This window comes from Falco naumanni, chromosome 3 (assembly GCF_017639655.2).
Source record: "Falco naumanni isolate bFalNau1 chromosome 3, bFalNau1.pat, whole genome shotgun sequence".
Classification (NCBI taxonomy): domain Eukaryota; kingdom Metazoa; phylum Chordata; class Aves; order Falconiformes; family Falconidae; genus Falco; species Falco naumanni.
Genome location: NC_054056.1, coordinates 91,307,122 through 91,327,316, shown reverse-complemented (window position 1 = coordinate 91,327,316; position 20,195 = coordinate 91,307,122). Strand labels below are relative to the sequence as shown.

General features: G+C 45.9%; 1 protein-coding gene across 4 annotated transcripts; it reads left to right on the top strand.

Moving 5' to 3' along the window:
- The first annotated feature begins 5,911 nt into the window (after positions 1–5,911).
- Positions 5,912–20,119, top strand: CCNE2 (cyclin E2). 4 transcript variants are annotated; one of them, XM_040585865.1, is made up of 12 exons: positions 5,912–5,981; positions 8,076–8,114; positions 8,207–8,315; positions 8,460–8,519; positions 10,446–10,597; positions 12,658–12,793; positions 15,220–15,366; positions 16,417–16,512; positions 17,284–17,418; positions 18,163–18,274; positions 19,073–19,227; positions 19,664–20,119. In XM_040585865.1, exons 2-12 carry the CDS (start codon positions 8,101–8,103, stop codon positions 19,763–19,765), a joined length of 1,218 nt encoding a protein of 405 aa, XP_040441799.1. In that variant the 5' UTR covers positions 5,912–5,981; positions 8,076–8,100; the 3' UTR covers positions 19,766–20,119. The 4 variants fall into 4 exon arrangements, with proteins under 4 accessions (XP_040441799.1, XP_040441801.1, XP_040441798.1 ...); XM_040585867.1 differs by lacking the exon at positions 5,912–5,981 and adding an exon at positions 6,317–6,374 and having other exon boundaries at positions 8,463–8,519; XM_040585864.1 differs by lacking the exon at positions 5,912–5,981 and adding an exon at positions 6,317–6,374.
- Positions 20,120–20,195: the final 76 nt, after the last annotated feature.

Here is a 20,195-nt window from a genome sequence, read left to right as displayed (position 1 = left end):
CTCTGGTGAAGCTGACATACTAATTACTGTTCTTTCTGACACAATGCTGATGGAGACACTCTGTTTCCTTACTGAGTCATTTGATATCTGTTTTCTTTGTCTTATTGACTTCTTTTGGTGCATGCTTATAACCACAAAATGTTGTCGCCAACGTCATTGAGTAATACCTGCAAGGAGGGTTCAGGCTTTTTAACACACAGAGAAATGACTCATCAAAAGAAGCTGCTGCTGCACTGTTGTTCCCATGATGTGGTCGTGATAGATCAATCAGAATAAATGGGACTGAACTTAACAGGTTGCATATAATTATTTTTTTTTTCCTCAGCCAGCCTTTTTCTTCATGAAAATACCGTCCTGGATCTATTGCTACATAACTAATACTTCAGAAGTTTAAGTCTATTGACTTGTTCCAAAGTTTTGTGGGCAGATTGATTGTTGGACACTCAAATATCTTAATGAGGAAGAGAACTAAACTGTAATTTCATGGGCAAGTTAAGGAAAAAAGAATAATAGCCAAAAAAGGAAACCCAGGTAGGAGTAACAAAACTAGGCTAGTGGCCAGGAGCAGACTTCAGATCTCAACTTGCAGACGTGGTCTGTGCCATAAGTCTATACTTTCTTCTAAGTGCAGCCTTCACAGTGTTGTGTCCAAGCAGGATGACCTAGTCGGGCAATAAGAAATGATGCCCCAAAGTAGGCTAAAAAGAGTCACAGATTCCCTGTAATGGTGCTTTGCAGAGAACTAGTAGAGGCAGAGAGGTGAGAAGGAGGAGGGTGGCTTTTGGGGTATGTTGGTGAGGGCCAAAGACTGTCAGTTTTTGCAAGGTGAATCAAGAAGATGAGATTGTGGTTAAGAAAGTGTGTGTGTGCATGTGTGACATGGGCAGAGATATCCTCTTGTCCACTCACAGCAGTGAATTTCAGCCTCAGCTCTTCTGTCTGTGGTGTGGGACTGAGAAATAGGAGATGGATGTGTCTTGTATTGAATGGGCAGGAAAGAGAGAAATTTGGCTTCTGTAGCTGGTGACAAACCACCAAACAGCTGAATTAGTACATACGTCTTTACTAATGGTGGGCAGTTTAGGTCGGGTATTAGCTCCTGCGCATCACCTTTGCCTCTGGGGAGATCTGTGGATGTGCCCCAAACATAGCCAAGATCGGGGCTATGGGCAATCATAAGTCTTAGTCCCAGGTGTTGAAAAGGTGTTTGCTACAGTGCTTAGGAGCTGGAGCATCAGCAGTAAACACTCTTCATGTTGCGTGCTTGGGAGGCAAAGTCCTGAGCCCAGGGCCCAGCAGCTGTAGGTTTGATGAGGTGATGTGAATCACCTGAATGAGGAACCACCTACACTCCTAGGTCAGAGGTTGAACCAGGAAGCAGAGGGTGTTCTCTGCTGGCCAGCCGCTTACCTCTCCTGGCAGCAGGGGAAAGGGATGTCTCCTAATATGCTGCCCACCCTAGGAGGTCATGGTGAGGATAAGTTCATCTGTCTTGGTTTTCAAAAGTACTGTATTATTGTCCTACTTTTGTTCTATACAGCTCTTTTCTGTCACCTGAAATTCCTTCTTTTTCCCTCCCTACACTTACCTCCTGGTCCAAAAGGTGTAATGTTTACAGCCTAGTGGTGAAGCAATGCTGGAAAACTTGGGGAAGGTGCATCTTGTTATTTCTTTGAGATGTGGACAGGAGATCCAACACAGGGGTAGATGAAGATAGGTGCTTGGCTATTAGTCACAGGTGCTGCTTCCCACTGCAGAGATGTTGTCCTTATTGGGGTGTGACTGCGGGCTTTGTTCAGGGGATAAACCACAAGGATTGTATTTTAAAGGTGTTTCATCTTTGGTGTGTTGAAAGTGGGAGTTTAAGGGTCTCTGACAGGACGTGGATAAAGCCTATCCTGCACAAAAGGGCTTTCAGGACAAGATAATGTTTATTCCAAGCTTATTGCTGAGAAAGACACATGATCTCAAGAAGAAAAAAGCTATTAATGAGAGCCAGAAGGACAGAGATGGTTGGTTTGCTTTATGAATGCTGTGATGTCGTCTACTTCTGAATGTGGGTTTAAAAGGTTGGTAACGCTCTGCTCCCCCTGCTTTAAATTAATGCCTTGAAAAACTAATGGCAAAGGAAATCCTTGTATCGTGCTATACTGTTGTAGGTCTGACCCTGCAAATTTTAAGGGAACTGTTAACTTATTCTTGATCTCCGCATGAGTTTTCTTCACCTATTATAAAAATAATTTGTCATTAACAAGTATAACAATAAATTTTTACACAGGCTGCTTATCAACAGCTGGTCATTGCCTATGCTCTCTGTTGTTGGTGTTGATCTTAGAAAGACGTATTCACAAGCTTATGACTAAAAGGTTTACTCTCTGTTATATTTTAGCTAGCAGGTTCTTCATAACTGTAATATGGGCTTCCTCCCCACCAAACCAGGAAAAAAAAACCACCTCCAAAACCATCCAACAAAATAAGTCAGTCTCATAAGGTCTTAAAAATATTCCTTAATGTGTATTAAACTGGATCACGCCTTGTTTGAAAATGTTTCATTTCAGAGATATCGTGAAAGCAGTAGAATATTATAGGTTCTAACAGAAAAAAAGGGGGTTGAAACCTCAGGGTTTCAAGTTATCCCATCCTGTTCAACAAAAGAAAACATTACAGTTTAGAAAGGGTGCAACTCCTACTAAAGGATTTCTCTTTAGGAATGGTGTAAAGCTTTAGTGGTGCTTTGCTTTGCCTGCCTATGTAGTTGGAGCCATCCTGCAATGAATAAGTTTAAAACTCATAAAATGAAACAATGCTGTTAATCCACACAAGGCTCTTGGTGCAGGCTTTTCCCTTAACTAAGTTACAGAATAGCTTTGACAACATGGCTGTGACTCAAAGGACAAAACCTAGCAGCAAAGCGAGTGAACGTAGTGAAGTATTTACTGCAGTAAGATAGGAATACAAGGGGCGATACTTTGTGTTATTTTGTGCCTGGATCACAGCGGAGCTGTGTAGAAACGTTTACAATGAAATACTGCTCCTTTGCTTGGGAGCAACCAGGTATATTCAAAGGCTCTGGGAGAAGAGCAGTATTAAGCATACTCAGTAACTGGATTGATCCTTGTGGCTCTTGATTTGTGCTTTATAGATCCCTGGTAAGACTCTGGGCTCTTTCAAAGGGGGCTCCATAAAAGGATAACCACGAAAAGGAACCTCAGCTGTGTAAACTTGTAAGGAAGGTCACGTAATTCCCACCTTTCAATTGGGTTCACACCCACCTGCTCTGGAACATACCTAGAAGTGGTAATTACAAAGAGAAAAAAAAAAAAGAAAAAAAAGAAAACTGCTAGACTAATCTAAAAGGACTTATCAGATCCCAGCACAAATGCTGCTTAGAAGTTGTAGTGTATTTCTAGAAGCTTAAAAAAGTCTTCTCTCTTTTACACTTATCCCCCTCTAAGGAGGCATCCACATAATGAAAGGCAGTGTATTGTGCATTAACTCCCTTGGAAATGTCCCACTGTGGACTAAATGATGTTACTTTTATTGCCACATCAAAAGGTCAGTGCGTTAGCTTGCATTAAAATCATAATTTCATTGTCTGCAGCAGGGTTTTGTTATACGCTAGCTTCTGGGTTTTTTTTCTGTACTACTGAAAATTTATGGGAGAAGTTACTGGCAGGGTGGAGAATGCTCATGGGACCTGGTGCACTTTCCACTACTGAGGCAAACCCCCAAATATGGTGGCACACGACCTGCAGCATCTCACATCAAAAGGTGTGGAAAAATGAGCAGCATAGTCATTACAGTCTTTGTGCTGAGACCTATTCATGGCAGACCCGATCCATTAGTTTTTAGCTGCTGCTCACTTAGTATTCTCCTTTCAGAATGTGCCATGGAATTTATTCCTGATGCACCAAAACAGCTTTGCTGCTTGGAGGCTGGCTGCCACCAAGCCCTGATTAGACACCTTGTGAGGGTAGGAGGTTTTTTTAGGGAAAAGATATTTTGTCTTCCCTGTCTTGCTAGCCCTCTTATGAAGTTCCAGTTCTTTTTTTAAAAAGTTGGCTGTGGTAGGGTTTCAACTTCAGCAAGTCAGTTAAAGGCCCAAGGTTAGTTAAGTCAAGTTTACTCAAATTCAGGAGGCCACCTTCTCTTTGTAGTCGGTGGAGTGGGAGATGCGCTTCCAGACAGCAGGATACATCTTGCTGGTGAACTTTGGTGGGGATGAACTAACAGAGCTACCTGCATGTCTACTTTAGGCATCCCAAATTATGACGTGAGTTAGATTTCTGGAAATGAGCTGGTACAATATACACAGTCAACAAAGATTGTTTCGAAGTGGCAATGGATTCCAATAGATGATGGTGGTTTGTGGGCTTTTTTTTGTGTCCCTTTTGAGCTATAACTAGCAGATTTTCTTCATGATAAGGACTGGAACGGACATTCAGCAAAGCTGAGGAGGCTGGGTGGTTGCAACATCCATCTCGCACATTTGGCGTGTGTGTTGCTTTACTTGAACTTTGCAGGAATTGTTGTCCTCACTCCATCAGGAGCTGTAAGCACCTGCCTTGAGAGATGGCCTTGCTGCCCAAAACTTGTGGCCTGTTAAACTGCTGTTAGTGACACTATTGTAACATCTCTGCCTTTGGTGGGCTGCGCTGCCTTTTCTCTTGCCTTTTAAAATGGCAAAGCTATGAGAAAGTAAGCACCAAAACCTGGTTATCGTGCTTAATTACTGTAATATGCATTTGGAGGCGAAAACAATGCTTACTTTTTAATAGCATTACACCTGGGAAAAGAAAAAGCAGAAAGAAAGAAGTGAAAAAAAGGGTGATGAGATGGGTTTTCTTGAAGGCAGCCGCTGCTTCTCTCTGTGCTGTTTCACCGCATGCACGGTCTGCGCTGCAAGAGGGGAAGCACCAGCTCTTCCCCATCAGCAAAATGGCCGCAGGCACCCCACGCTGAGGTGAAGGGCCTGTGTCCACGCACAGCTCCTGCCGTGGGTGTTTCAAGGCAAAGCATGCGTTCGAAGCAGTGCCGAGTACATGGTGCCATGGGGTTTGGTTACTTTTAGAGTGGTGTGGATTATTTAGGGATATTTGTTAAGAAAACGCTACATAACCATTGAGCGATCTTGCTGGTGGTGGGTGGCATGCCTGGCACTGGGGTTAAGCTTTGGCATTGTCTCCTGACAGGGAAGGGGACCGCGGGGTGTGTGCTGCCGCGGTGGGCACTGCTGCCCGGGGGCTCGGCGGGACCCCGCGAGGGGTGGTGGTCGGGCTGGCAGGTTGTGTGGAAGGTGACCGGGCAGGGGACAGGGCCGTCTGTGGGCGACCATGGAGGCTGTGCTTGGGGGAGGCCTATATTTCTGCTGGGGTGAATTTATCTGCGGTTAAACGTGCTACAGAAATGGAGGGAGAGGGAAGGGACTTCAGGTATGGTTTCGGACGCGAAGGCCCAGCCCCTGGCGGCAGGGCCGGGTGCCTCCATGGGGCGCAGGCGGCCGAAGGCCATCCTTGTGCGGCGGGACGTGCGACAGCCGCCGGGCGGCGGGCTAACACCCCGCTACCCACGACGCGGGGGCGTCAGGGGGCTGGTCCCGCGGCAGCGGGGTGTGGGTGCGTGAGGGGACTGGTGCCACAGGGAGAAGAGGGGCGGCGGGCTGGCACCACGGACGGGCCGGGGGCGCGCAGCCCCGCTGACAGGAGCCGCCCTGCGGCGGGCGGGAGGAGCCGCCCCGCCCTCAGGCCGCGGCGGGAGCCGGGCGGGGCGGGGCGGCGCGGGGCGCGCGCGGCGGCGCCGTGTTTACATTCCGCCGCCCGCTGCACGTTGCCGCGGAGCGCCGGGCTCCCATTGGCGGGGGCCGGGCGGAGGCCCCGCCCCCGGGGCGGGCGGGCTGCGCCCTGCCGGGCGCGCGGGGCTGCCGGCGGACCCGCACCGGCGGGTCGCGGACGCGGGGCTGGATGCCGCGGATCGGGATGGAGGTGCCAGGGGTGCCCGGCCGGCGGGGGAGAGGGGACTGGGCTAGCGGGCGGCTCTCCCGGCGGGGCGGCAGCGGTGGCAGCCCTTCTTCCGGCACTTCCCGCCGCTCTCCCTGGGCGCCTCCGTCAATGGATCGGGGCGGGGGGGCGGACACCGAGCGGGACGCAGGGTGTCCCCGCAGCGGCTGCGGGCAGGGGAACCGCTGGGTCCGGGGCGGCCCCGCGCGAAGGGGCGGCGCTGGGGCGAGCGGGGCGCGGGCGCTGGCGGAGGGAGGGCGGCGGGCGGGGGAGCTGTCTGCCGCCCTCGCACATGCGCAGCGCGGGCCCGGGCCGCGCTATATAGCGACTTGGCGCCGGCGCCAGCTGAGCAGCACGGCCCGGGCGGCAGCGGCAGAGGTGCGCGGGGGTGGCGGGTGGGGGTTCCGCTGGTGGGAATGGTGATGGCCGTCGTGTCCATCATGGTGATGGTGATAGTGATAGTGATGATGATGATTGGTGGTAGTGGTAGTACTAGTCGTAGTGCCGGCGACGGTGATGATGGGAGCGATGGCAGCAGTGCTGGCGGCACCGGCAGATCCGGTACCGGCGTGAGGGGCTCAGTCGCGAGGGCGGTGGGGTAACGCGGGGCAGCAGCCGGGCGCGGGAGCGGGGAGGCGGGCTGCCCGCCCGGGCACCGTTTTGGAGGGAGAGTGGCTGAGGAGAGCCGGGGCGGGGGGAGGATGTCCGCGCTCGGCCCCATCCGCCCCCCGCCGTGCCCTCCGGCCCGGGGTAGAAAGGCTGCCGGGGGCCGCCGTGAAGGACGATGGCCCGGGCGGGCACCGCCGGCGGGAGGCAGCGCGGCGGGCCGTGGCGTCGGCGGGAGCCCGCCATCGCTTCCCCCATCACCCCCCCGGGGCCGCCCGGTGGCGAGGAGCCCCGTGGCGGGGGGCGGGCTGCGGGCTGCCGGGTTTTGGAGGGAGACGGGCGCGGTGGGGGGTGGGGAAGCCGGCCGAGCTTCTTGGCGGGCTGACCCCGATCGCCAGCCCGCGCCGCCCGTCCTCGCCCCACCCCGGCCCCGGCGGGTCCCGGCTCGTCCCGCCCTGACCCTCAGGACAGGGGCCCGGCGAGGAGGGTGCCTGGCGCGGGCACCCCCCGATCCCTGCCGCAGCCCGCGCTGGGGGGGGGTGTCCCCCGCTGAGGGAGGGTGTCCCGGCTGCCGGGGGGTGGGGGCGCCGCTGTGTGCGAGGGTGCCGTTCCAGCGCCCCCCCCTTCCCCTCAGCTTTTGGAGGGAGCCTCGCGCGCAGCAAGGCGGGAGCGCGGGGAGCGGGGGCCGCCGTCCTGCCCCGCTCCCGGCCCCCTCACGCGCCCCCCTCAGCACCCCTCGATCGTGAGGGGGAGGCGGGCAGGCGGCGGCCCGGCCCCTTTTGGAGGGAGAGAGAGCGCGGGCGGCGGCGGTGCCCCCCACCCCAGCCTGACCCCCGCTCGCCCCGGGGCTGGCCGAGCCGCCCGCCCGCCGGCACGGCACAGCACGGCGCGGCGCAGGCCGCCGCCTCCCCGCTCTCTGTAAATTGGCGCGGAACCGGCGCGGCGGGAGCGCGGGCGGCGGCGGGCGGCCCGGCACGACCCATCCTGGCAGGTGTGGGGGGCCGGCGGCGAAATCGTCACGGAGGGAGCCGCTGCACCGGCGAAACGGGTGTCTGTGTGGGTGCCTGGTGGCTGCAGCTTGCAGGGTGTAGAAAGAATGAGGGGGGGGGTCGCAACCCGAGGGACACCCCCACCCCCCCCGTCTTCCGGTGTGGGAATTGCCCCTTTACAGCTTTCCCCCACCCCAGGCTAGGTGAGCCCAACTAGCCTGAGGCAAGCTGACTGCTGGCATAGCTGGGCATCCCTGTGTAGCCACTTCAGCAGGTAACTCCCCGTGGGACCTGGAGCTGTGTGTGGTGATATACCTCAGGTGCCCTCTGCTCAGGCATTCTTCACACCAGTAAAATACTCGTGCCCTTCTATTTCATTTGTCTAAACCACTCTTCAATTTGTGGCACATCTTGTGGTGGACAGAACTTGGTCCTGACTTCTTGAGGATATGTTAACTAAGGTTATGTTACTCCTTTGATCCAGGTAGAGAACTTAGGACCCAAAGAAGATGTCAAGACGCAGGTAAGCTGTTAGCATTGTAATACACCAAGCTTGTTTGTATTCATCTAAAAACCGCTGCTTTCTTAATGTCCATGTCTTTTTGCTCTTTGCAGTAGCCGTTTGCAAGCCAAGCAGCAGCAGCCATTATCATGTCAAGAAGAGTCTCCACAAGAACTGCAGGCACCAGAACATCTCCAGACCAGAAAAAGGAGAACGGCAGAGGTGACCGATTGGAAAAGTTTAATTATATTGAAAGTTCTGCAGTGCATTTGGATGGGAGAATCTTTACTCCACTGAGTTAGAAAGTTGGGCAGGAGTAGGTGTGCTGGTTGTTGTCAGTGTATTGATGTGTGTCTCTCTTCTCAGCAGGAGATAAAGAAAAGAGAAGATGGGAAAATTGCTAAAAAGCATCAATATGAGATTAAGGTAATTCAATCCTGAATACCAGTTCAAACTAGGTGAGGAGGTCCACCTGGTTGGTCCATTCACACTTGGCAGGTGTGAACTGCATTCCACGCTAGAAAGTATTGAATAGGGGAAATTTCCAACTTCAGATATTAAAAACTATGGGAGCCTGGCACCTTAGCATCTTTTTGTATGCTTTTGCTTTTTTACGGGTGGCTTTGTTACAGATAAAGGGTCCTTCAAGGTGGAAACCACGGCAGAGTAAGGCTAAGTGTAAAAATGAGTATAAAACCGGGTATTTCAGAATAATTCCATATGCAGAGCAGGTAAGGCTAGAGGCAAGTCTAAACAAGATCATTGCACTTGTTTTAACTTAAGGTGTGGTTTCACGGCCATTTAGTTATGAAGACTTATAACCTCTTTACTTTCATTTAACTGTTCTTCTGATTATTTAAATCGACTTAGGAATCTGTTTTAAATAACATGGGCTACTCCTAAACCAAGTGAGGGGGGCTTTACAGTTTTTTTTTAAGTGGGTTAGTAAAATAACGTAACTTTCTCTTGCAAACAGTCTTGTTTGTAGTTATTCTGTTTTAAAAGCAAATGAGACTAATGGCTATCATGAAGCAAAACTCTTCTGATTGTGAAGTTGTATTTGCAAACTGTGTAGGGAAAAGTGCTATATAAGTACATCAGCTGTACTTGAGGTGAAACTCCGTCTTACAGCTTACCCTTGCCTAAAGGAAGAAACCCTGCTCCCCTGTCTTTGTTCCCTTGATAGCTGGCCACGCACTCCATCACCTGTCTTGCTCCAGTTTTGGTTTAATGTTTAAATGAAGCAGTATGAAGGTTCAGCGTGCTAATTTGGCACTACAAAATCATGTTCTGCCAGCTTAGTGAGCTGAATCAACACAGCAGAGGGTCTGACAAGTATCAAAGCTGACAAAGGAAGGAAGGGGTGCAACTTGGGCAGTGAGGATCACAGGAGAGGAGTACACAGCTTTTCTCATAGCTGTATTAGGGTATTTTAGTCTGACTGTAAATAGGTTAGATATACTAAGGAAATCGTGTGTGGTTTACCTTGCAAATCAGCTATATAGGAAAAGTTTCTGTGTTCACGGATGGGTGTTGCCATTTGTTCTTAGTGAATGGGATCCCCTCCTAACCCCACAAAGCATAATTCAAGTTCTGTGTCACCATTTTGAAGGCTGTCAGCCATTAGAGCATTGCATATGTTCCATGCATTTGATATCTCCTTACTTGTATAGGTTATGTACAGCCAAATAGGTATGAGTGAAACAAATTACACAGTTAATTAAAGCAATCTAGAATTCCTTCTCTGTAGCTTTAACTGCATGGATGACTTTGTACTCTTCTCCTTTTGAGTCATTGCATCCCATATTTGGCATTGGTAAGCTGAGAGATAGTTCACAGCTGCTGCTTGCTCAGTGGGTATCTAGTTCTGGAGCTGAGATGGGTGGCTCCTCTCTGGAGTGCTTAATTGGAAGATAACAAGTTGTTGAATTTCCACTGAAAGACAGTAGAACCTCCACCCTCTCCTTTCTTTTCCCTCAGAGTAGATAAGTAGATAGGACTGGCAACCTAATGTCTTGTGTTTTAGTAGCCATGAGTACCTTTGCCTGTGTACTGTAACTGAACAGCTCAAGCAATGGACAGGTTACTTGTGGGTTCATAAACCAAAGACAATTGTCTTCCTCAAAGCTGAGTTTTTCAAATTTATCAAATTTGTTTATACATGTTCTGTCTTGACTACAAAAGGGTTTGTTGGCATTTAATCTCTCTGTCTTGTTTCAGTACTTGAATCAATGCTGAGGTCCAAAAAGACTAATATATGTTACATATATTGTTGTTACTGTAATCCTCTTCTTGCGTTTCTTACTCCCATAGTAAAATGAGTATTTAAAAGATACCTTGTTTATGTTACAGAGTTGTTGGCCACCCACGATAACAGGAGGCATCTCACCTTGCATAATTATTGAAACTCCTCACAAAGAATCAGTAACCTCGGATTTCTCAAGATTCAAAAAATACAGGTTCAGAAACCTCTTCATAAATCCGTCACCTTTGCCAGAACTCAAGTAAGTTTACCAGAGGCAGCAATTTTTATGTTTTATCAAATATGCTGAACTACTGTAGTAAAATCTGTTGTTGTATCGTGACTGTATAATAGTGGACAGTACTGAACCCATACCTCTACTTGCATTCTCATCCCACAAACAATTCAGTGTCCAAAAAACCCAGAAATTCTGTGGGTGGTTTCCCCCCACCCTGATCTTGTAAACACACTGAACAGATAATTTTTGACTTTCAGAGCTGTCTTTTTATAAATTAACACTGGAGACTCAAAATGGTTAGGAGGCATGTGATAGTTAAACTAAACTTCTTTCAGTCTTGTTGGAACAGAGTGACCAAAGAATACTAAGGGAAGTTTTCTTTAAGAACGTAAAAATGTACAAAACCGCAAATAAATTTGGGGCAATATTGCTGTTCAGGTAGCTTGCTAATGCCACGCAGTTTACTTGGTGCAGTCACAGTTCTAGAAAGCTTCCTTTCTGCAGAGGGATAGATTAGCTGACCAGAATTTCTTAGCCATTCAGGTGTATTAAGATGAGTACGCTGGTTGCTGTTTGTATCATCCCAATGTTGAGTGAAAGAGCTTTTGAATTTACTGTAATGCATTAGGAAAAACTGCTGAGGTGAGTAAGAGAAGCAGCACATGAAGCATTACTTTAAAAGCACCTTTCTAGATATGTGATGTTTTTATCTGTTCTGGCCAAAACTTTATCAGAACTGAGAGATGCTGCATGGTGATGTTTTGCCTCAGTGCAAAGCAGTAGGTCTTTTACAGTCTCTTTCACTGAGTTTTGAACTAAACCACTTTTCTATTACTCCCAAGCCTGCTTTAAAGAACAGTAAGCTCTTCTCTATACCTAGCAAATAAGATTTTTGTATGTGTTGGAAAACTTAGTGCCAAATAGTTTTTTACAAATAATAATTTAAAAAACCCAAGTATGGTGGATAAGAGAATTTTCATGCACTCCTTTAGCAAGTTTTTGGAAACTGCTGGATCCCAAAAATATGTTCAGGTACTGAATTCCATGCAGGGAGTTTAAATCTTGATGTTGACCTCTTGTCGATAGGCATTTGGTAAAACTGAGCTCTGTCCTTTCTGACTAGCTGAATAAGAGGATCATTTACTCTCTCCTGCCTTCTTTCTGAACTGCTGTAGGAAGATCATAATAGGAGATGTCTCGATGCTTGCTCACTTAAATGGGGAGACTTGTGCATTAAACAAGCAAGTATCTCTCCAGCTTTGAAGTATGATGGCAGCAGAATGGAACTGATCTGGGTTTGACTTTGTAGGCAATACCAGTGATCAGGTCTGTTTAATACCTCAGTTTCTGCCTGAGAAAAGGTAAATATATAACTCCAAAAATTTCAGTAGGAATTCAACATTATATTAATTATGTGGTCTCCCTTTTAGCAACTGCAGGATAAGAAGTACATCTACAAAAAACCCCTCACCAATTCATAATAACAATAATTAAAAATTAAACCCAAGCTATATTAATGGTATAGGCATCTTCTTCCCAAGTAGCACTTGAGTGCTAATAAATTTCAAGTTAGCAATTAACAAGAACTCGGTGTTTTTCACTATTAACTGTTTCTGAGCCTTAAGGTAGGCTAGAAAAGGAAGGGATGGATGAGTAACATCATCTGTAAATGTTTTTCTCAAAGTAAACTGAATAACTTTGTGTATGTTTTGTGTTTCTTGGGGAGTTGGGGTAGTTGTTTTTTCTTTTTTATGGGGAGGGTTTAGTTTTTATCTTTCTCTCTGGACTGCTACCTATCTAGGCAAAATAGGAAATCTGGTTGTATGTGCAACTTTGGGATGCCCGTGTTCAGTTCTATTGCCTGTTCTATAAAACCGGACTTGCTGATCATCTTGGCAAGTTGCTGTTGTGATGATAGAAAACTGCAGGTATACTTTGAACATTTTATAATTGCCATAAGGATCTTGTAGTATGTGCAATTTTTCTTTTTGTTCCTAGATATCTGTAAACAATAAATAATGTTTTATACTCCTTTTGTGAATGTGTATATACTTAACAATGCTTTGTGTAACTTTATTCCATAGCTGGGGAAATTCCAAAGATGTCTGGTTGAACATCCTGAAGAAGGAGAACAGATACGCTCATTGCAAACATTTCACATCACTACATTCTAGTTTGCAACCTCACATGAGATCAATACTGTTAGACTGGCTCTTAGAGGTGTGTTCTTTTAGTTACTTTGCGATGTGTTATGCCTGTGAAGTAGGCACATAAAAGATCTGATAGCAAAATGTGCGGTAATGATGAATGCCCAAACTAGTTTGCAACGGGAGGGTTACAAGTTACTGCTTTTGATCCCCATGCTGTGCTACATTCAGGTCTTCCTTGGCAGGAGATGCTAAACCTTCCACACAGGACAGTACTCTAATTTTTGCTTTTGCCACGCTAGTTCCTGGGAAGGAGAGAAGTCTAGTTTTGTGACACTTACTGAAAATGCTGTAGACAGATTAGTTACGGGGCTCTAACTTTACATCTTAGACTGTATCTAAGCCACGAGACAACTGCATCTGTTATGAGGATTTGAGTTACCACCCTGGCCCTGTCTACATCAAAAGTGCTTAGATGTCAGCCCCGGCACTGTTTTCTGACTTATTAGTGATTTATTAATTCTGTCCTATGTAGAAGAGAGCAGAAGAAATTAGTGTATTACAGGCTGACATCTAAAGGTTCTTGATGTAGGCAGGCTCTTATTTGAAGAGGATTACAGATAAATTGTATCCATATTCCAGTCCAATTGCTTGACTTAACACTACTCCAGTTGTCAAACAAAATGGAAGCTCTCGGTCTTGGCAGCCTATGCAAAGGGATATTAGTGTTGTAAATAGACAGCTACGTTCTGGAGGCGTTTCCAAGAACTCTGTATAGAGCATATTTAATTACCACTGCCAAAAGCAACGTTTGACTTGGGCAATCCTTGCCCATCTGTAGAAGGGATCTTGCAGGTTTACCAATTCCGTATCAAATACTCCAAGGAAGCAGATGTTACAGTGATGTTACAGTGGCCCTCTTGCTGTCTTGGAACAGTGCTAATAGCAAGGAATTTCAAGGGAAAGGAAAGGTTTTGGTTTAGTTTGGTTTTTATGGATTTATTTTTTTTTAAATACAGTCTGAATATAAAAGCTATTCCAGCTGTGTACTTCACTGCTTCCTCTGATGCATAGTTTGCAGACCATTATTAAATTGCATTTTGTTGCTTTTTTTGAAAATCTTGAACTCAGGAAATCATCCAACTTCCAAACAGAGATGTCAAACAGCCTTGTTGTTGTCTAGCTCGGTAGTTCTATATGCCACAGTGGATTAAAATTCCAGCAATTTTGAAAGTTCTCCAGTAGCTTCTGACATTGTCTTCTGTAACACCATGGTCGAGATGCTATTTAACATGACCAAACGTTATTATATTTGGGCAATACACTCGTACAGAAATTGTGTCATTTATTTGTGGGTGCAGCTGGTCTGTACATTTTTAGTTCTGAATCTTGTTTGGAGCAGTAGTTACTAATATCAAAGTAGCACATCAACTGATAAATACTATCAGGTCTAAAGGAATGAGCTGTAATGTTACTGCCAACTGTTGCATTTTTGATAGGAAGGGTTTTAATTCGCAAACGAGCTTGCAACCTTATCATAGGAAAGTTAGGGGTAGTGATTTGTCTTGTATCCGCGTGAAATAATGGAGTGCTTTGTATCTATTTCTTAGATATTCTTTTCTCTTCATTGCATGTAGATTATAAGTGATTTATAAATATCCAACTAGTTTGTAGTTGCGGAAGGGATACAGAGTTGCAGATGAGCTGGCTTTGTGGTAGACCCACCCAAACTCAGTTGGAGATTAGCAGAGAAAGTAGGCCACTGCCTAAGATCTCTAGGCCTGGGCAGTCTCCTTTCCTTTTTTGTTAACTGGCATTTGAACCACTTTGATACAATGCAGGTATTGAAAGTTCTCCCTGCCAGGGAAAGCCATAACTGTATGGAACAGATGGCTGTTCTTGCAGTTTTGTTCCTGCTTAGTGAGGCTGTTGGTGTGCCTGAGGGGCTGCAGGCAGTGTTCCTGGCTTGCCAGCAGAGCCCCCTCAAGCTGGAGCTTCCAGGTTTATTTGCTGCAGAGCCAAAGACTTCGAGTTTTTCAGTGGTTCTGCCCTTGGACAGACCTATTAGGAATACAGGGGGGATCTGCTCAGAGATTTCAATTTGAGGTTTGAGCCCAGAGTATTCTTAATCAAGCAAACTAGTGGGGTAATTTTGCTGGGTGTCCCTCCCCCTCCCATAAGACTTTCTTCTGTCAGTGGAAATTGTACTCATTTTTTAGGGAAACTGGATGCTATTTAGATTGGAAAAAGCATACTTTGGAGGTATGGTAGTGCATCATAGGCAATCCATGTTTAGGTGGGAGCATGGGAAATACTTTTTCCAGTCCCATATTGACCACTACATCCTAACACACTTAGGTATACAATAGTTTGTGTGTGCAAGAGATAAAATTGTTTATACTGTGTTTTAGTATTAAAGCTTGGATGCTCCAATGTGTGTACATAGACTTTTATAACAGATAACTGAATTGTTTGGGGTTTTTTGTTTTCCTGTTGTAGGTATGTGAGGTGTATGCACTCCACAGGGAAACCTTCTACCTAGCTCAAGACTTTTTTGATAGATTCATGTTGACGCAAAAGAACATTAACAAGAGCATGCTTCAGCTTATAGGAATTACCTCATTATTCATTGCCTCCAAACTTGAGGTAAGAAGCTCTGTTACAGAGTTGAGGATATTAAGATTGGAATAACTAAAAAGACGGTGATAATGTATGTACACTACCAAGTTAAAAATATTCAGACAGAATACATACAACACTGAAGGTCAGAAGGGGAATTTTTTTTTTCCTCTTCCTTCAGTTGCGCATATGTCAATCTCTTGGAATGTAGTCTTTGTCCTCCCTTTCCTCAGCAGCAGGGAAGGAGGCTGCACAAACTTAAAAGGTATGCAAATGTGCTAGGAGTAGTTTTGTTTTGTTTTGCCTTTTCCCAAATGTACAGCAGTTGGCAAACAATCTCAGGAATGGGTGGTGGGACTTGAACAAAACCAAGCCTAAGTCTCCAATTGCCTGTACGTCAGGCTGATATCCCTGAAAACCTTTACAGTGGAGCCTTTTTCTTTTAAAGTGCAGTGGTGGTGATACATCTTGTTGGCAAATTCTCTTTTACTAAGACAGCTAGGTATATTTGGCCCTAACTGGCATGACTGGGCTGGCAAATTTCTTTGTTAACCATCTACTGCACCATGGATTTTGCCAGCTACAGTGTTTGTGGGATTTTTTTCTCATCTTTTTCTAGCATGTTGGCGGGTTTTTTTTCCTTTTTGTTTCCTTAATCTATGTGACTATATCAGCACTGGTATTGCACATAATCTATCAGCAAGCCATTTCTAACACAGCAGTGTGCTGTATGAGAATTAGGATGGAGTATATCTTTGCATCAGCTGGAACGACTGAGTAGAAAGTGGTATAAATGAAAGGATGTTCTGATTGCCTGGTCAGCATTTATTTCCCAGAAAGCTAAAAGAGTTGCAGTAAATCTACTGTGTTTTGCAACAGATAATATATAACCTAATCGGTTTTAGTATCTCCTCATTCTGTAAGTTTCAAGTCACTCCATATAATGAGAAAAACACTGTTCCAGCTTAAGAAAAGTTACTTTTCAGTCCATATTGAAATATTATTTGCCAGTATCTTCTCAAGCTTTCTTAGAATTCTAAGGCACTCTAATCTTCACTTCCCTCCCTCCCTTTAAAGGAGATCTACGCTCCTAAAATACAGGAATTTGCTTACGTCACTGATGGTGCTTGCAGTGAAGACGATATTGTAAGAATGGAACTTATTATGTTAAAGGTAACAACTTTGTTATGTTTGTAAGTGCTTCTTAAAAGACTGTCCAGCTGAGCCTTGTATTTTAATGTAACTTACTTGCTTAAAAGAGGAACATGTTTAGTTTGTCCCTGTTTCTGCAAAACAATGAAACCTTCACTGTATGTGCAGCGGACCCCCAGACCCCCTGGCTGGGGTGAAGTCCCCGTCTGTTAGAAAAGGACAGGATTACTTGTATGAAAGTAAAAGGCTTTCAGCAGTTGCAGCCAACCACAGGACAGGCTAGAAGGCTGTTGCTGTAATGTCCTGCACTTGCCAGGGTCCTTTGCTGTCCAGGAACAAGGGCCTGTAGGAGAGCCAGGCAAAGAACTGATGCTGCCTGGTGCCCCTCACGTTGGAAAGGCTTAATCTTTACCATCACAGAACTCCTTATACAGTTATTCTTCCTTAATAGTTGTGAACCGCACGTTCAGGCAGGTAGCTTTGAAGGCTTGGGAAATATTCTTAATTTCCCAGCTTCTGAATGTGGAAGATACGTAAGATTCATCTGCACAGGCATAGGGACACATGTTTGTGCTGATTTTAATACACAGAACGATACTGTTCAGAAAGTAGTGAGAATACAACCTAAAATTAATATTTGTCCTTGAAATTGTACATAATATTTAGGGTCTTTTGAGGATCTGTGCAGTAAGCTGAGCAATCTTGAAAGAGGAGGTGTGGGAAAAGAGATCAGAGGACAAAACTATCCTTGTGTGGTAGTCTAAGTGTTAACTGTTTGTTTAATATTTGCAGGCTTTAAAATGGGAACTCTGTCCAGTGACAGTTGTCTCTTGGCTGAACCTCTATCTTCAAGTGGATGCTTTGAAGGATGTTCCGAAAGTGCTGCTACCTCAGTATTCTCAGGAAAAATTCATTCAGATTGCACAGGTAGGTGGTAAACTGTATTGAAAAATGCTTTTTGGAGCCATTACAAGCACACTGAACCTTACACCCCAAAAGCCGTTAAAGCAATGCTTTTCCTTGTTTCACCTCACCCGTTACTCTGTTAAGGAGTGGGCAAGCTTGACTCTGCCAGAGTGCTTCATACTCAGTTTTGAGGACGAGTGCCCATGTGTTTCTTGTCTCCCTGCTCTCATGGATTTCAAGACTTTTCTGTGCACTGGAAAAATAACAGCTCTGAGAGGAGGGATAATTTAAGATGCTGTGGACAGTTAACTGTTTTTACCTGTATTGTCTGTAACAGTGTTCCGGTGTAGTTGCCCAGGAGGCAGGCTGATGAGCATTTTGACTACTTGGAAACTGCTTTGGTTCAGTTTTTACAGGCATGTGTTGTGTTGAGCCTCAGAGAGGCTTACTGAAGTGTAGATTGGTCCAAGTCACTGAGCTGCAAGGTGGTATTTAAGAAAATACCTTTCTCAAGCTCTGCTAAGAGTTTGTGTAACATGTACAAGTGAAGTGTCTTGCATACTACTGGTAAAGTGCGGATTGGTTTGAGACCCACTTGAACCGTAGGTTGGTGCCAGCAATTAATTAGATGCGTGCGATTGATGCTAAAAAGCTCAGGCATGTCATAGAGCATAGGCTGTAGGACTGCTGTATGCATAGCAGTTTCTGAGACAGGATTATACTAAAGTACCATCCTGTTAAAATTTGTGCCTCTTATTTCCTCAGCTGTTAGACCTGTGTATTCTGGATGTGAATTCTTTGGACTTCCAGTACAGAACACTAGCTGCTGCAGCGCTCTGCCACTATACCTCAGCTGAAGTAGTTAAGAAAGCTTCAGGTAAGCAGCCTTCGCAAAAGCTTGGTTTTGTTAGGCTGGGAATGCTGGAAGCTGTCACATGCCTGAGGCTGCCAAGAGTGTAGCGTATTGGTTTACCAGGCTGCCAAAGAGCAAAAGCTACACGGACACTTGAGCAGTTTGTTCTGTTCTGTGGGGTCCTCCCAGTTTTATTTCCCTTCTACCAATGTTTCAGATGTTTCAAAGACTCAACTCTTTCAGAAGTTTCACAGTCTTTGCTAAGGAAATGAAGCGGGTTGACCCTTCTTACTTTTGGGCTAATACTGCTCTATGACTTCCAGTTGTTTTGGGGATCATTAGCTACAGGTTAATTAAGCTACTTTTTCTCCTAAAATGGAGTTATTAAGCAATCACCCTTGTCTGTCAACCATATTCAGTTAATCTTTGTGCTAATTCCCACCAGCCTGTTCCCTGCAAAGTGGGGGGGAGAAAAACCTAAGCCTACTTAAGCCCGTCTCGTGTGTTGCCTGAGGTTCCATAAAGGGCTGTGACAATAGTGTCTGTTTTTATAGCTATAAATATCGTCATTTATATGTGACCCCAAAATCTTGTGTTCAAGGTGGAAAAAGTCACTGCTTTGCTCAAGAGGCCCATGCTCACTGTCTTTGGCCACACCACTTTGAAGTAACAAGCACAAGGAAACACTGGAAGTTTCTGGGAGGGTGTTTCTCAGTTTTTATCTGCAGTATTACTTATTGTTGGTTTTAAAATTACAACCATCTTGTAACACTGCACAACTCCTTCGTGATTTCTAAATACATTACCGCGTTCTTCCTCCAGGCTTAGACTGGGAGAGCATTTCAGAGTGCGTGGAATGGATGGTTCCCTTTGTGAGCGTGGCAAAAAAAGTCCCTGCGAAGCTGAAGAACTTTAAGAAGGTTGCAGCAGAAGATCGACATAATATCCAAACACACACAAATTATTTGGACATGCTGGTATGTGGTTTGTGGACTTGCAGTTCAGGCAGTTGAGAGTGTGTTACACACCCCTTCTGCTGAGGCAGCTAAGGGTGGCTGAACACCTACCTGCTCACACCTGGCCTGGCTCACCTCAGCCAGCGGGGCCGGTGGTGCCTCACCTCTTGTCTCTGGCTCCTGCTTGATGATGCTATAAACTAAATGGGTTTTGCCAGAACACTCACAGACTGCAAGCAAAGGCTTGGATTAGAAGTACTGGTGGAGTGTGTTTACAAGATAATAATCTTTACTTTGTTGTGTAACATCACCTTGGGTTTTTATTCGGTATCCGAAATCTGGAGTACATGAATTGTACCAGTACTGTGAGGAAAGCGCTGCTGAGTGAACACTAGTGAAACAAAAAAGTAGAACTTGTCAAAGGTATTAACTGTTGTCTTCCTCCCCTGACACACAGGAAGAAGTTAACAGCGGAGTAGCATCTACTGCCCCGGGTCAGTTATCACCTGTGTCAACAGGAGGAATAATAACCCCTCCCAAAAGTACGGAGAAGAAATGAAATATGGACAACAAACATCATGAACAGTTTTGGAAACAGGACTTGGTGCTTCAGAACAAGACCCCGCTAAAGGTGACTCATGCTCTTTACGGCTATTCAAGACTTGAGCAGCAGACGGAAATTGAGACCAGTGTCCACCTACAGGCCTGGTAAAGAGTTAGAGCCAGCATCTGTCACAGGAGCCCAGACTACTTTAGTCCATTCTCAGTTCAACTCTGACCATTCCTAACTTAACAAATTTCAAGAACTGGTTATAAATGGTTGAGTGGCAAAGTTTGTCCACTCAATCTACATGTCAAACTTGCTTTAACTTTGGCTAGTCATACAGAACTTAATGACAGCTTGTACATATTACCTCTTCTTGACTTGGTGTTGTGTTTTTTTCTCTTTTATTGGTAAGGTCAGAGCTTAATGCCTGTCAGTTAGTTGC